Source organism: Somniosus microcephalus, chromosome 6, assembly GCF_052327205.1.
Source record: "Somniosus microcephalus isolate GS21.2 chromosome 6, FLI_Smic_1.0, whole genome shotgun sequence".
NCBI lineage: Eukaryota > Metazoa > Chordata > Chondrichthyes > Squaliformes > Somniosidae > Somniosus > Somniosus microcephalus.
In genome coordinates this window covers 170,668,852-170,686,756 of record NC_140992.1, presented here as the reverse complement: position 1 = coordinate 170,686,756, position 17,905 = coordinate 170,668,852, and the positions used below count along the sequence as shown (strand labels likewise).

Sequence of the window (17,905 nt, the reverse complement as noted above, 5' to 3'; positions counted from 1 at the left end):
ATCTCGAAGAAAGTTGTCCAACGAGCTCGGTGTCACCAATGTAGGAACGGAAGTTCCTATCCGAATAACGAAGTCCAACGCAGTGCAACGAAATAATTAAACTTTAATAAACAAAATACTTTAACTGATAACTACAAGAGCAGAGGTCAGCAGGTCTGTAAAGGTCCCCAGCCTTTCTCAGACTGCCCTTAAATACTGGAAACCGACGTCATGACATCATCACGTTTTCCGCGCCAACTGGGGGTCACGTGATCGACGTCATCACTTGGAAATACAAGAACCTACACACAGCTTAAAGGTGCAGTCCACAACTGCACTACAGAGTGGTTAAAGGAATGATTACAGATTGTTCAGTGTCTCTTGGTGGCTCCGCCACAGGCGCCCCCCCAGAATTCTCTTTAACAGACAGCATCAAACGTGCAGGAGGTTTAATTATTCTGCCCGAACGACTACGAACTTCAGACGCTGGATCGTTAGAAGATGAGCCAACATTTGGCTGTGTCTGAAGCGGTACATCTGGGGTGGAGGAAACCGTAGCAGAAGGTGTAGACGAGGATGGAGCCGAAGCAGGCAATTTAATAGTAGACTGCTGCATAATTGGTCTAGTAGCCAATGGTGGTCGTCCACGGCGAGGTGGCTGAGCAACAACCACCGGTTCACTCCGATCCAGATGGGCTGGTTTAAGTCGGTCGATGGAGATGGTATCCGATTTACCTCCCATTTCGACCGTAAAATATTTCTCTCCCGCTGCAATAACACGAAACGGTCCATCATAAGGTGGTCTGAGTGTATCGCTATGAGCATCCTGCCGAATAAAAACATAATCGGAACTCATAAGTTCTGCCGGAACATGAGGCTTCTGTAGATTGTGATGCAAAGTTGGAATAGGCAGGAAATTCTTTGCCACCTCTTGATGCTGAAGAAGCTGCTGAGCAGGCGACCATGATTCTGTATGTGGAGGGAGAAAATCCCCTGGTACTCGAAGCGCTTGACCGTAGACTAACTCAGCCGATGAAGCCTGGAGGTCATCTTTGGGGGCTGTACGGAGGCCTAGCATCACCCAAAGGAGTCTATCCACCCAGTTGGAACCACGCAAGCTGGCACGGAGGGACGCCTTTAAAGACCGATGAAATCTTTCACATAAGCCATTTGCTTGCGGATGGTAAGCGGTGGTACGATGCAGCTTGGTACCCAAGCCCTGTGCAACTGCATTCCACAACTCATGACGTAAATTGTGGACCATGGTCAGAGGAGATATCAGATGGCACTCCAAACCGGGCCACCCATGACGAAATAAATGCCCTGGATACGTCCGCTGTGGTAGTAGCAACCAAGGGAATCGCCTCTGGCCACCTGGTAGTACGGTCCACTATTGTCAGGAGATGCATAAAACCCCGCGAAATGGGGAGGGGGCCCACTAAGTCCACATGTACATGGTCGAACCGGCGTTCAGGCACTGCAAAGTTGGCCATTGGAGCCTTCATGTGACGATGAACCTTTGATTTTTGACATTCCACGCAATTGTTTGTCCAGTCCCGAACGTCTAAATGCATTCCCTTCCAAACAAACTTATGAGACATAAGTCGTTGTGAAGCTCGCATCCCCGGGTGTGATAAGCCACGTTTAATCTGAAAAATCTTCTTACGCCATTCGACTGGCACAATGGGCCGGGGCACTCCCATGGATATGTCACACAAAAGCGTGGTTCCTGCTGATTGGAACATAACATCGGCTACCTGCAAGCTAGAAGGCATGGTCCAATACGCCTGAACTTCAGGATCCGCCAGCTGTTCTTTTGCCAACCCGACGTAATCGATTCCCAGGTGAATTGTCTGGACTGGGGCACGCGACAGGCAATCAGCCACAAGATTATCTTTGCCAGACACATGTCGCAAATCCGTTGTAAATTCCGATATAAATGTAAGGTGGCGCTGTTGCCGGGCTGACCACGGCTCCGCCGTTTTGGCCATTGCAAAAGTGAGCGGTTTATGGTCCACAAATGCAGTAAACGGTCGCCCTTCTAGAAGAAAACGAAAATGCCGGATGGCCAAAAACAAGGCCAGCAACTCCCTATCAAAAGTGCTATATTTTCGCTCATTTATACGCAGTTGGCGGCTAAAAAAGGCCAATGGCTGCCAAGTCCCGTCAACCCATTGTTCCTGCACTGCCCCGATGGCGTAATCGGAGGCGTCGGTAGTAAGGGCGATGGTCGCGCCCGGGAGTGGGTGTGCAAGCATAGTTGCATCTGCCAATGCCGCCTTGGTGTCCAGGAATGCTTGGTCCATCTGTGGTGTCCAAATGATAACATCTTTACCCGACTTCCCTTTAAGTGCTTCGTATAGCGGCTGCATTAATTGGGCTGCCTTGGGGACAAAACGGTGATAAAAATTCACCATCCCCAGGAACTCCTGAAGAGATTTAAGTATATGCGGCCGCGGGAATGCCGTAACTGCCTCTACCTTAGTGGCCAGTGGGACGGCGCCTTCTGAGGTGATCCTATGCCCTAGAAAGTCAATGCTGGTTAACCCAAACTGGCATTTGGCTAGATTTATAATGAGGCCATGTTGGCTGAGACGGGCAAAGAGTGTAGGTAAATGAGCCATATGCTCTTCCTTATCTTTACTAGCAATGAGAATATCATCCAAGTAAATGAAAATGAAAGGAAGGTCCCGTAACACAGAGTCCATAAGTCACTGAAATGTCTGAGCTGCATTTTTCAATCCAAACGGCATGCGAAGGAACTCAAAAAGGCCAAACGGTGTGATGACTGCCGTTTTGGGGATGTCTTGAGGGTACACAGGAACTTGATGATATCCACGGACGAGATCTACTTTGGAAAATATTGTTTTGCCAGTCAAATGAGCCGAAAAATCCTATATATGCGGTATTGGATACCTATCCGGCATAGTGGCTTCGTTAAGGCGTCTGTAATCCCCACAAGGCCTCCATCCGCCACCTGGTTTGGGTACAATGTGTAATGGGGAAGACCAAGGACTGTCGGAGCGTCGGACAATCCCAAGGCGCTCCATAATCCGAAACTCTGCCTTTGCGGCTATAAGCTTTCCGGGTTCCAATCTTCGTGCCCGGGCGTAAACAGGCGATCCCGTTGTGGTAATATAATGCACCACACCGTGCTTCGCAACTGCTGCCGAGAATGTAGGCCTGGGGAGCCCCGGGAATTCGCCAAGTAGGCGCCTAAACCCTTCCTGCGATGGAACCGCACAGGCAACTGACCAGGAGACAGCAGTACTGCGGTGACAAGGCACCGCATGGAAGGTAGACGCATTAATGAGTCGACAATGTTGGACGTCGACCAGAAAACCATAGGCACAAAAAAAATCAGCCCCCAGGATGGCCTGTGATACTTTAGCCGTTATAAATTCCCATACAAAACGTTGACCTCCAAGAGTTAAATTAACTGTCCGTTTACCGAACGTGCGAATGGCCGCACCATTGGCTGCCTCAAGGGAAGGGCCGTGACCGCCGGATTGTAGATCCAGCTTTGAGACTGGCAAAATACTGCACTGAGAACCAGTTTTCCTGCTGAACCGACTGCCATGGTGAACTGGGTGTTTTTGTCAGCCCCTGTCTTCTTCGAAGTTTGTGAGTCTGCTGGAGACTTTTTTTCAACCCAACTGCAGGGTGGACGGCAGCGTCGAGCCTTGGCGCCAAAACGGGCGCGGTACATACACAAGCCTGATGGAGGAGGGCTGGACTTTGCTCGTGTAGGGGAAAGACGCCTCGTAGCTGCGCAACTCTGCTGTTTGACCATAAAAGACTTATCTGCCTCCGCAGCCAGCTCGGCACAGTCCGTAATCGTAGAACTGGCCAAGACTGCCTGAACTGGCTCGGGTAGCTGGCAGAGGAAAAGCTCTCGAAATAAAAAACATTGGGGCTCTGAACCCAAAAGTGTGAGCATTTGGCTCATCAATTCTGATGGTTTTGAGTCCCCAAGACCCGGCATTGCGATAAGCTTGCGTGCACGCTCTGACTTAGTTAGACCATACACTTGTAGTAAACGATCTTTTAAAGCTGAATACTTGCCCTCTGCCGGTGGATTCCCCAGGATGCTGATGACCCGTGAAGCCGTGGCGCTGTCCAGAGCGGAAACCACGTAATAATAACGGGTTGAATCCGCTGTAATGTCCCGGATAGCAAGCTGGGCTTCTGCTTGGAAAAACCATGCTTCTGGTTGCTGTTCCCAGAACTGCGGCAATTTAAGGGCAACGGCGTTCGTGTTCATTATGAATATCTCGAAGAAAGTTGTCCAACGAGCTCGGTGTCACCAATGTAGGAACGGAAGTTCCTATCCGAATAACGAAGTCCAACGCAGTGCAACGAAATAATTAAACTTTAATAAACAAAATACTTTAACTGATAACTACAAGAGCAGAGGTCAGCAGGTCTGTAAAGGTCCCCAGCCTTTCTCAGACTGCCCTTAAATACTGGAAACCGACGTCATGACATCATCACGTTTTCCGCGCCAACTGGGGGTCACGTGATCGACGTCATCACTTGGAAATACAAGAACCTACACACAGCTTAAAGGTGCAGTCCACAACTGCACTACAGAGTGGTTAAAGGAATGATTACAGATTGTTCAGTGTCTCTTGGTGGCTCCGCCACAGGCGCCCCCCCAGAATTCTCTTTAACAGACAGCATCAAACGTGCAGGAGGTTTAATTATTCTGCCCGAACGACTACGAACTTCAGACGCTGGATCGTTAGAAGATGAGCCAACATTTGGCTGTGTCTGAAGCGGTACATCTGGGGTGGAGGAAACCGTAGCAGAAGGTGTAGACGAGGATGGAGCCGAAGCAGGCAATTTAATAGTAGACTGCTGCATAATTGGTCTAGTAGCCAATGGTGGTCGTCCACGGCGAGGTGGCTGAGCAACAACCACCGGTTCACTCCGATCCAGATGGGCTGGTTTAAGTCGGTCGATGGAGATGGTATCCGATTTACCTCCCATTTCGACCGTAAAATATTTCTCTCCCGCTGCAATAACACGAAACGGTCCATCATAAGGTGGTCTGAGTGTATCGCTATGAGCATCCTGCCGAATAAAAACATAATCGGAACTCATAAGTTCTGCCGGAACATGAGGCTTCTGTAGATTGTGATGCAAAGTTGGAATAGGCAGGAAATTCTTTGCCACCTCTTGATGCTGAAGAAGCTGCTGAGCAGGCGACCATGATTCTGTATGTGGAGGGAGAAAATCCCCTGGTACTCGAAGCGCTTGACCGTAGACTAACTCAGCCGATGAAGCCTGGAGGTCATCTTTGGGGGCTGTACGGAGGCCTAGCATCACCCAAAGGAGTCTATCCACCCAGTTGGAACCACGCAAGCTGGCACGGAGGGACGCCTTTAAAGACCGATGAAATCTTTCACATAAGCCATTTGCTTGCGGATGGTAAGCGGTGGTACGATGCAGCTTGGTACCCAAGCCCTGTGCAACTGCATTCCACAACTCATGACGTAAATTGTGGACCACGGTCAGAGGAGATATCAGATGGCACTCCAAACCGGGCCACCCATGACGAAATAAATGCCCTGGATACGTCCGCTGTGGTAGTAGCAACCAAGGGAATCGCCTCTGGCCACCTGGTAGTACGGTCCACTATTGTCAGGAGATGCATAAAACCCCGCGAAATGGGGAGGGGGCCCACTAAGTCCACATGTACATGGTCGAACCGGCGTTCAGGCACTGCAAAGTTGGCCATTGGAGCCTTCATGTGACGATGAACCTTTGATTTTTGACATTCCACGCAATTGTTTGTCCAGTCCCGAACGTCTAAATGCATTCCCTTCCAAACAAACTTATGAGACATAAGTCGTTGTGAAGCTCGCATCCCCGGGTGTGATAAGCCACGTTTAATCTGAAAAATCTTCTTACGCCATTCGACTGGCACAATGGGCCGGGGCACTCCCATGGATATGTCACACAAAAGCGTGGTTCCTGCTGATTGGAACATAACATCGGCTACCTGCAAGCTAGAAGGCATGGTCCAATACGCCTGAACTTCAGGATCCGCCAGCTGTTCTTTTGCCAACCCGACGTAATCGATTCCCAGGTGAATTGTCTGGACTGGGGCACGCGACAGGCAATCAGCCACAAGATTATCTTTGCCAGACACATGTCGCAAATCCGTTGTAAATTCCGATATAAATGTAAGGTGGCGCTGTTGCCGGGCTGACCACGGCTCCGCCGTTTTGGCCATTGCAAAAGTGAGCGGTTTATGGTCCACAAATGCAGTAAACGGTCGCCCTTCTAGAAGAAAACGAAAATGCCGGATGGCCAAAAACAAGGCCAGCAACTCCCTATCAAAAGTGCTATATTTTCGCTCATTTATACGCAGTTGGCGGCTAAAAAAGGCCAATGGCTGCCAAGTCCCGTCAACCCATTGTTCCTGCACTGCCCCGATGGCGTAATCGGAGGCGTCGGTAGTAAGGGCGATGGTCGCGCCCGGGAGTGGGTGTGCAAGCATAGTTGCATCTGCCAATGCCGCCTTGGTGTCCAGGAATGCTTGGTCCATCTGTGGTGTCCAAATGATAACATCTTTACCCGACTTCCCTTTAAGTGCTTCGTATAGCGGCTGCATTAATTGGGCTGCCTTGGGGACAAAACGGTGATAAAAATTCACCATCCCCAGGAACTCCTGAAGAGATTTAAGTATATGCGGCCGCGGGAATGCCGTAACTGCCTCTACCTTAGTGGCCAGTGGGACGGCGCCTTCTGAGGTGATCCTATGCCCTAGAAAGTCAATGCTGGTTAACCCAAACTGGCATTTGGCTAGATTTATAATGAGGCCATGTTGGCTGAGACGGGCAAAGAGTGTAGGTAAATGAGCCATATGCTCTTCCTTATCTTTACTAGCAATGAGAATATCATCCAAGTAAATGAAAATGAAAGGAAGGTCCCGTAACACAGAGTCCATAAGTCACTGAAATGTCTGAGCTGCATTTTTCAATCCAAACGGCATGCGAAGGAACTCAAAAAGGCCAAACGGTGTGATGACTGCCGTTTTGGGGATGTCTTGAGGGTACACAGGAACTTGATGATATCCACGGACGAGATCTACTTTGGAAAATATTGTTTTGCCAGTCAAATGAGCCGAAAAATCCTATATATGCGGTATTGGATACCTATCCGGCATAGTGGCTTCGTTAAGGCGTCTGTAATCCCCACAAGGCCTCCATCCGCCACCTGGTTTGGGTACAATGTGTAATGGGGAAGACCAAGGACTGTCGGAGCGTCGGACAATCCCAAGGCGCTCCATAATCCGAAACTCTGCCTTTGCGGCTATAAGCTTTCCGGGTTCCAATCTTCGTGCCCGGGCGTAAACAGGCGATCCCGTTGTGGTAATATAATGCACCACACCGTGCTTCGCAACTGCTGCCGAGAATGTAGGCCTGGGGAGCCCCGGGAATTCGCCAAGTAGGCGCCTAAACCCTTCCTGCGATGGAACCGCACAGGCAACTGACCAGGAGACAGCAGTACTGCGGTGACAAGGCACCGCATGGAAGGTAGACGCATTAATGAGTCGACAATGTTGGACGTCGACCAGAAAACCATAGGCACAAAAAAAATCAGCCCCCAGGATGGCCTGTGATACTTTAGCCGTTATAAATTCCCATACAAAACGTTGACCTCCAAGAGTTAAATTAACTGTCCGTTTACCGAACGTGCGAATGGCCGCACCATTGGCTGCCTCAAGGGAAGGGCCGTGACCGCCGGATTGTAGATCCAGCTTTGAGACTGGCAAAATACTGCACTGAGAACCAGTTTTCCTGCTGAACCGACTGCCATGGTGAACTGGGTGTTTTTGTCAGCCCCTGTCTTCTTCGAAGTTTGTGAGTCTGCTGGAGACTTTTTTTCAACCCAACTGCAGGGTGGACGGCAGCGTCGAGCCTTGGCGCCAAAACGGGCGTGGTACATACACAAGCCTGATGGAGGAGGGCTGGACTTTGCTCGTGTAGGGGAAAGACGCCTCGTAGCTGTGCAACTCTGCTGTTTGACCATAAAAGACTTATCTGCCTCCGCAGCCAGCTCGGCACAGTCCGTAATCGTAGAACTGGCCAAGACTGCCTGAACTGGCTCGGGTAGCTGGCAGAGGAAAAGCTCTCGAAATAAAAAACATTGGGGCTCTGAACCCAAAAGCGTGAGCATTTGGCTCATCAATTCTGATGGTTTTGAGTCCCCAAGACCCGGCATTGCGATAAGCTTGCGTGCACGCTCTGACTTAGTTAGACCATACACTTGTAGTAAACGATCTTTTAAAGCTGAATACTTGCCCTCTGCCGGTGGATTCCCCAGGATGCTGATGACCCGTGAAGCCGTGGCGCTGTCCAGAGCGGAAACCACGTAATAATAACGGGTTGAATCCGCTGTAATGTCCCGGATAGCAAGCTGGGCTTCTGCTTGGAAAAACCATGCTTCTGGTTGCTGTTCCCAGAACTGCGGCAATTTAAGGGCAACGGCGTTCGTGTTCATTATGAATATCTCGAAGAAAGTTGTCCAACAAGCTCGGGGTCACCAATGTAGGAACGGAAGTTCCTATCCGAATAACGAAGTCCAACGCAGTGAAACGAAATAATTAAACTTAAATAAACAAAATACTTTAACTGATAACTACAAGAGCAGAGGTCAGCAGGTCTGTAAAGGTCCCCAGCCTTTCTCAGACTGCCCTTAAATACTGGAAACCGACGTCATGACATCACGTTTTCCGCGCCAACTGGGGGTCACGTGATCGGCGTCATGACGTCATCACGTGGAAATACAAGAACCTACACACAGCTTAAAGGTGCAGTCCACAACTGCACTACAGAGTGGTTAAAGGAATGATTACAGATTGTTCAGTGTCTCTTGGTGGCTCCGCCACTCAAGAAGAGATTACACAAATTAGGGTTGTATTCCCTAGAATTTAGGTGCTTAAGGGGTGATCTGATCAAAGTTTTCAAGATATTAAGGTGAACAGATAGGGTAGATAGAGAGAGACTACTTTTGCTGGTTGGCAAGTCTAGGTCTAGGGGGACATAGACTAAAAATGAGAGCCAGACCTTTCAGGAGTGAAATTAGGAAACACTTCTACACACAAAGGGTGGTAGAGTTTGGAACTCTCTTCCACAAATGGCAATTGATGCTAGATTAATTGTTAATTTTAAATCGGAGATTGATAGCTTTTTGTTAACCAAAGGTATTAAGGGCTATGGGCCAAAGGCGGGTATATCGAGATAGGCTGTAGAGCAACCATGATCTCATTGAATGGCAGAACAAGCACGAGGGGCTGAATGGCCTCCTCCCATTCCGGTATTGCTATGTTCCTGTGTTCCTGTTCCTATGCTCCTTCCTATGTAGATAAGGTTGATGAACAAAGCATGTTTTTCTGTTTCGTTATCCTGGGTACATTATAGAAAGCTTACCGAGATCTCAAGACTAAAATAGACACACTTTAAGGTTTGGGGAGTTGAGACTGGCCTATGAGAGTGATTCTAAGATACAAGCGGCAAAATAATACATGGTTAAATCTATCATGTTCTATCACTCATAGCCATGAATCACTTTCTCTGCCGAACATTTATTCCGTTCTTTAGATGTAGATATAAGCAGGCTAAGTAACAGGTTTAAAATGAAATACAGGAAACTCTTTATTATCCGGCACCAACGGGACCGGCGTGGTGCCGGTTTATCAAAAAGTCCGGATTACAGAGAGGTATAGTTAAAAGGTACGAGAGCTCCATGCACAGCAACAAATCCAGGCTTCCCTGTTGCTTAGCAACATGTGCAGGAGCTCCGGCCACAGACCAAGCATCTCTGTTGCTTAGCAACAAGTGCACGAACCCCAGTTACACAGCCACAGATTCAGGGACTGCCACTAATATGAAGTAAAACTTACCTGAACCTACTCCTGAATTTTGCCGGTAAATCGAGAGTTTCCTGTAGCTACAATTAACAGTAGAGATTAGAAGAATTCCTCCCCCCTCCAGAATAGTGGGCAGACGCCCAGAAAAAGCAGTTGATGCGATGTCAATTAACTCAAAAAGGAAATGGATAAATGTTAGGGTAGGAGCAAGATTGGAAGTTAGAGGGTTAAAAGCAGAGAGAGAGAGATGGCCAAATTCTCTACGGACACAGAGCTCTTGATACTGGGGGCTGGAGGGCGCTGTCTGTGGAAGGGGGGCAGGTCCGTGCTTGTATAGTGGAGATGGGGAGATATTGTGGAGGATCAGCTTTGGGATCAGGGAGTACTTAGACTGGACTTCCCCTCGGGAGATTAACCAAGTGCGGTGGAGCCCGTGTTGGGGCTGATATCCTATTCAGTAGGGTTGGTACAGTTGCTTTCAGCCGATTAAATCAATTGAGAAGAGTTGTGACACCATAGTATCATAGAATCTTACAGCACAGAAGGCCATTCAGCCCATCGTGTCTGTGCCGGCTCTTTGAAAGAGCTCTCCAATTAGTCCCGCTCCTTCCTGCTCTTTCCTGTTATCCCTGAAAATAGTTACTTTTGAAGTGTTTTTCCAATTCCCTTTTGAAAGTTACTATTGAATCTGCTTCCATCACTTTCAGGCAGTGCGTTCCAGATCAGAACAACTCGCTGTGAGTTGTAGATGGTGTGCAGGAAGAAGTGAGCTTGATGGGATGAATGGCTTTTTATTCATTCCATGCTTCCATGTGTCTTAACATTAACAGCAATTCTCAGGCTGGTTCAACTCATGCCCTGGATTGACACAGCCCTACCTCCCTGTTCTGCAGTGCCTACGGGAGCTAACACAATATCTGTTTCAGCACCAACTATCACAATACGCTCTTCCTGGGGAGCTTTCAACTTCATTTTACTTTGTTATCCGCCCCTGTCAACTCCCCTCCTCTTACTGAGGTGACGGCTCTCTCTCGGGACTTCCAGTACTGTTCTTAAATGGTCGTTCTTCACGTGAGAGTGAAGACAATGGGGGCCATGAATGCAGCTGCACATCGGGTGCCAGCTCCCACATTAACAAGTGCATAAGCCTGAGGTCTGAGGCCCAGCGATGTGCCCAGCGACTAACATTGCGATCAGGGAGTGCAAAGAGCCTCACACCCACCATACACAAGGCTCATTAAGGCACCAGCTCTTACTCAAATTAGGGCAAAGCCCCTTAAAGCAGCTGGAGCACCTGGAAAGAACTCCAGTCAATTAATGCCAACCTGCCTCCAGGGAGGCCTGTGATAAAATGTCCCTTTCTTCCTGGATGGTCTGCCCTTCATTGCTCCACCTCTTTTCGCTTTGCCTTCCCAGGCCAATCCCCAGCCCGTTCTTCGCCCATCAGCAGGTGAGGTCAAGTACTTGTGGTTCAGGCACACTCATCGCACGAGGGTCCTGCAAAGGGGCCGCATTATTGGCGCCAATGAGTTGCTGGCAAATTGGGGGGGAAATCACAGTCCAGCCTGAGCAGGGGTCACTGTATAGCAACCGGGAGCAGGAAGCGGGGTGAGGGGAGGGGAACCTCTCATCATGGGGCTCCGGCCATCAGGAGTGTGGGGCAGGCCCGGTGTGTGTAGGTATAATCTTCATCCCCTTCCTAGCCCAGTCACACTGGGGCTAATTGTGGTGCCACTCACTGCCTCAGTTGGACTACATAGAATTTACAGCACAGAAACAGGCCATTCAGCCCATCAGGTCTATGCCGGCATTTATGCGCCACACAAGCTTTTCTCCCTCGTATGTTTATCCAGTGGACTAACTCAGCATAGAGGATGGAACCTGCCACCTTCCTGCTCTGGTTGGCCAAGTGCCACACGGCACGGGCATTTGCCCAACTGAGCCACCAGGGAACTCGGTACAGGGACCTCATAAAAACCCCGCATGGGCATCGCCTGCTGGGATTACCGTGGGGTGGGGGGTAATGTTGATGCACGGCAGGAGGGCATCGCTGGCTGGGATTACCGGGGGGCTGGGTTAATGTTGACGCATGGCAGGAGGGCATCACCAGCTGGGATTAGCAGAGGGGGGTAATGTTGCCACACGGCGGGAGGGCACTGCCCACGGGGATTAGCAGAGGGGGGTAATGCTGTCGCACGGCGGGAGCGCACCACCTGCTGGGATTAGCAGGTGGGGGGGCTAATGCTGTTGCACGGCGGGAGGGCATCGCCCGCTGAGATTAGCGGGTGGGGGGGCTAATGCTGTCGCACGGCGGGAGGGCACCACCCACTGGGATTAGCCGGGGGGGGGGGGCTAATGCTGTCGCACAGCAGGAGGGTATCGCCCGCTGGGATTAGCAGGTTGGGGGGCTAATGCTGTCGCACAGCGGGAGGGCATCGCAAGCTCGGATTAACAGGGGTGGGGGGCAGTATGTGTGTGTAGAGCTCACCTACTGCATCGGCGCCCAGTATTTTCAGCATGCGAGACTCTGCAATCGTCTCGTACGAGGGACCGGCCAGCATGCAATACACCCCCTCACGGATGAAGTCTTGGTACCCAAGCTCCAGGGCACTGTCCAGAGCTATCCGCCGAAAGGTCTGGTCATAGGCGTCCGACATACACGGGAATCGCGGGCCGAACCTGTGAACGAGCGGCAGAGGGTCAGTTCCAATACCCCGCGATATCCCCCCAAAATATCCCGCGATATCCCCCAAATTACCCTGCGATATCCTTGCAAAATACACCACAATATCCCCCCAAAGTACACCGCCAAATCGCCCAAAATATCCAGCGATATCCCCCAAAATACACTGCGATATCCCCCAAAATACAACGCAATATCCCGCCAAAATACACCGTGAAATCGACCCAAAATATCCTGTGAAATCCCCCGCAAAAAAAAATGAATTCACCCCAAAATACCCCATGATAGCCCCAAAATACACTGCGATATCCCCCCCAAAATATCCTGCGATATCCCTCCAAAATACCCCGCAATAACCCCCCAAAATGCACTGCAAAATCCCCCAAAAATACCCCACGATATCCCCCCAAAATACCCCACGATATCCCCCCAAAATACCCCGCAATATCCCCCAAAATACCCTGGGATATCCCCCAAAATACCCCAGGATATCCCCCAAAATACCCCAGGATATCCCCCCAAAATAACCGCCCCAAATGCGAGTTTTAAAAAAAACAGATCTCGTATTGTGGCCACGTTATCGATAAAGAGGGGTTACATAAGTCCCCAGAAAAGATTGAGGCAGTAGTCAAGGCTCCAGCACCGGAAAATGTGTGGATCCTGAGTGGTAATTCCACCCATGTTAAGGGATAGAGTGCTCAATGAGCTTCATGAGGGTCATCTGGGAGGGGTAAAAATGAAAAGCCTTGCCAGGGCTTATGTGTGGTGGCTGGGAATCGATAAACAAATCGAGGACCTGACCAAGAGCTGCTCAGGATGCCAGAAAGTCCAAAATGCACCACCACATGCCCCTCTACACCCATGGGAGTGGCCCTCATCTCCAAGGCAATGGGTGCATATTGATTTTGCTGGTCCATTCATGGACTCAATGTTTTTAATAGCCATGGATGCGCACTTGAAATGGCCTGAGGTCATCAAAATGTCCTCCACCACCACAGAGAAAACTATTGCAGTCCTACAGACCATTTTTGCCAGGAACAGCTTGCCAGAACAGATTTGCTCCGATAACGGAGCACAGTTTGTGTCCGAAGAGTTCCGGAGGTTTATGCAGAAGAATGGGGTAAGGCATTACACATCCGCCCCGTATCATCCAGCCACAAATGGATTGGCTGTGAGGTTCGTACAAACCTTTAAGAAGGCAATAAAGGCTATGTACAATGACAACATTCCACTGCAGCATAAGGTGGACAATTTCCAGTTCGCCTACCGGAATGCGACACATGCAGTCACCAACCAGGCCCCGGCCATGATGTTCTTTAACTGAAGGTTAAGATCTCGCCTGGATTTGCTCAGACCAAACGTACGAAGAGATGTTGAGAGTAAGCAATTCCAGCACATCCATGAGAAGCCAACAAGGAGCTTCAATGTAGGGCAACCAGTCTTGGCTCGCGACTACCGAACAGAAAAATGGCAGCCAGGAACAATATGCACACGGCAGGGGCCACTAATGTACACAGTGGACGTTGGGGAGAACATCGTGAGACGCCATGCTGACCAGATCCTAGAGTCACAAGAACAAGTCAACCCCATGCCTCGCCCATACGTACCTGGTGAGGAACCCGACGTACAGGTCGCATCTACCCCAGAAACAGTAGCATCGGAAGCTGATGACCCAACCGACGACAGGGTGCCAGAATCGCCTCCGCACCAAGAGCGAGACACTCGGGAAAGGCGCTCTCCAGAAAGGATCAGAAAGCCTCCCCAAAGACTGAATATATAAATGGACTATTTTCAGCTAACGTTGTATGTTAAAAGTGTTAATTGTAATTAGTTTGATGTTTAATTGTTAAATGAGTGTTATGGTACTGTTAATCTAAAAGGGGAGGAATTGTAATGTATATACCTTTAAGGGGGGAACTACTTTTTACAGCTCATGTATACTGTAGTACCGGCAGTGACCACACCTGTATATAGCACTGAGTAGTAATCTGTACAGTTCAGTTCGAGAGTGAGCCACGTTGAGTAAACACCTGTTGTACCGTTCTCCTGCAGTCTGTGTCTTACTACTGACGGACACAACACTCCCCATTTTACCCCGTGATATCCCCCAAAAATACACCACGATATCCCCCTAGAATACCCCGGGATATCCCCCCAAAATACCCCGTGATTTCCCCCAAAATACCCCGTGATTTCCGCCGAAATACCCCGCGATATCCCCCAAAAATACACCACGATATCCCCCTAAAATACACCGCGATATCCCCCAAAATACCCCGTGATTTCCCCCAAAATACCCCGTGATTTCCCCCAAAATACCCCGCAATATCCCCCCAAAATACCCCGCAATATCCCCCCAAAATACCCCGGGATATCCCCCAAAATACCCCAGGATATACCCCAAAATACCCCGGGACATCCCTCCAAAATGCCCCATGATTTCCCCCAAAATACCCCGGGATATCCCCCCAAAATACCCTGTGATTTCCCCCCAAAATACCCCGCAATAACCCCCAAAATACCCCGCGATATCCCCCCAAAATACCCCGCGATATCTCCCCAAAATACCCCATGATATCCCCCCAAAATACCCCAGGATATCCCCCCAAAATATCCTGCGATATCCCCCAAAATACCCCGTGATTTCCCCCAAAATACCCCGCGATATCCCCCAAAATACCCTGTGATATCCCCCAAAATACCCCATGATAGCCCCCCAAAATACCCCGCGATATCACCCAAAATACCCCGCGATATCACCCAAAATACCCCGCGATATCCCCCAAAATACCCCGTGATATCCCCCCAAAATACACTGCAATATTCCCCCATAATACCCCATAATACCCTCCAAAATACTCCGCAATAAACCCCCAAAATACACTGCGACATCTCCCCAAAATACCCCCGTGATAGCCCCCTAAAATACACCACGATATCCCCCCAAAATAACCCGTGCTATTCCCCAAAATATGGCGCGATATGCGCCCAAAATACCCCGCGATATCCCCCTAAAATACCCCGCAATATCCCCCCAAAATACCCCGCGATATCCCCCCAAAATACCCGCGATAGCCCCCCAAAATACCCCTCTATATCCCCCCAAAATACCCCACGATATCCCCACTCAATATCCCGCGATATCCCCCCGAAATACCCTGCGATAAACCCCCAAAATACACCACGATATCCCCCCAAAATACCTCACGATATCCCCCAAAATACACCATGATACTCCCCCAAAGTACCCCGCAATATCCCCCAAAACAGCCCGCGTTATCCCCCCAAAGTACCCCGTGATATCCCCCAAAAATACCTCGCAATATTCCCCCAAAATAACCTGCAATAACCCCCAAAAATACACCACGATATCCCCCCAATATACCCCGTGATTTCCCCCAAAACACCCCGCGATATCCCCCAAAATACTCCGTGATATTCCACCAAAATACACTGCGACATCTCCCCAAAATACCCCATGATAGACCCCCAAAATACACCACGATATCCCCCCAAAATACCCGTGCTAATCCCCAAAATACGGCGCGTTATGCGCCCAAAATACCCCGCGATATCCCCCTAAAATACCCCGCGATATCCCCCAAAATACCCCGCGATATCCCCCCAAAATACCCACGATAGCCCCCCAAAATACCCCTCTATATCCCTCCAAAATACCCCACGATATCCCCACTCAATACCCCGCGATATCCCCCCGAAATACCCTGCGATATCCCCCCAAAATACCCCACGATATCCCCCCAAAATACCCCACGATATCCCCCCAAAGTACCGCGCAATATCCCCCAAAACAGCCCGCGTTATCCCCCCAAAATACCCCGCAATAGCCCTATAATGTATGTACCTTTAAGGGGAGAACTACTTTTTACAGCTCCTGTATACTGTAGTACCGGCAGTGACCACTCCTGTATATAAACCCTGAGTAGTGATCTGTACAGTTAGTTCTAGAGTAACCCTCATTCAGTAAACACCTGTTGAATCGTTCCCTGCAGTTTGTTGTCTGATTATTGAAGGACACAACATTAAAATACACGGATCTAACATTGGCGACGAGCAGATTCGAACCTACCTGCAACTCTGCATCACCTCCCAGGGATTCGCTCTTGGAGAACAGTGGAAGAAGGTCGAGTCCAGAAGCACGGGCGTCGACCACGGGCAACCGCCCAGTCATCCAGCGGAGATTTGAGCATCGCAGGGGAGGCTGTCGAGAGCCAGGCTTGACTTTCCAGTCACGGTGGTCCAGCGAAACGGGCTGGCAACAGGTACTGCGCAGACCCTTCCCGGACAGCGACGGGCTAGAGCCCGACCGAGCGGCACAGAAAAAGGCCGAGCAGCGTTGACGGGGGGAGAGAGAGAGGGCAGAGCGCACAGGGCGCAGCCGGTGTTCAGGACCGAGCGGCGTCAACGGGGGAGAGAGGCGAGAGAGAGCAGAGCGCAGCCGGTGTTCAAGGGCCGAGCAGCGTCAATGGGGGAGAGAGGCGCGCAGGAAAACGCGAGGCGCTGCCATTGCCACAAGGACCGCAGAGAGCGGCGTTGGCAGCAGCGCAGGAGCAGCGCACGAAACCCACAGGGCATCGCCATTTGCCACGAGGACCGCCGAGAGTGGCGTTGGCAGCAGCGCGGGAGACGCCATTTTAAGCCGCAGCGGGGAAGAAAGGAAAGCGCGGGAGACGCCATTTTAAGCCGCAGCGGGGAAGAAAGGAAAGCGCGGGAGACGCCATTTTAAGCCAGTCTAACCACACCCAAAAATGCCAAAGAGTGGCAGTATCACAGCGTTCAACAATGAAGTCGAAGATTAGACGACATATGTCGAATGCATAGAAATATACTGCAAGGCGAATGAAGTGCCAGATGACAAGAAAGCGCTGATATTGTTGAATTCAATGGGTGCAAAAACGTATGGCTTACTACGAAACCTACTAACCCCAGAGAAGCCAGCAGAAAAGGATTTTGAAAACATAGTGTCAATCCTACAGGACCACTTAAACCCCACACCGCTGCTGATAGCAGAAAGATTTAAGTTTCACAAAAGGAACCAGCATAAAGATGAAAGTAATGCTGAGTATTTAACGGAACTGCGCAAGCTATCGAAACACTGCCAGTTTGGAACAGGACTAGCAGATACTTTAAGGGACAAGTTTGTGTGTGGGCTTCAAAGTGATGGAACCCAGAAACGGCTTCTATCAGAAAAGGATCTTACGCTGGACAAGGCTTTCAGCATTGCAGTATCACACGAAGCAGCAGCACGGGGCGCTGCAGAGATACAACGGAGACCGCAAGAATATGGCATAAATGAAATGTCATACGGAACAGTGAAGTGCTATCACTGCGGCAGAACT

The 17,905-nt window shown here is 50.0% G+C and overlaps 1 protein-coding gene across 2 annotated transcripts in view; it reads right to left on the bottom strand.

Annotated features, from left to right (window-relative positions):
• Positions 1-17,905, bottom strand: part of pnp6 (purine nucleoside phosphorylase 6) — a 182,422-nt gene that overhangs the window by 24,187 nt on the left and 140,330 nt on the right. For both annotated transcript variants that reach the window (XM_085990926.1, XM_085990927.1), the window contains exon 5: positions 12,351-12,541. In XM_085990926.1, the coding sequence (XP_085847052.1) occupies positions 12,351-12,541 (191 nt within the window). The remainder of the gene's footprint in view (positions 1-12,350; positions 12,542-17,905) is intronic.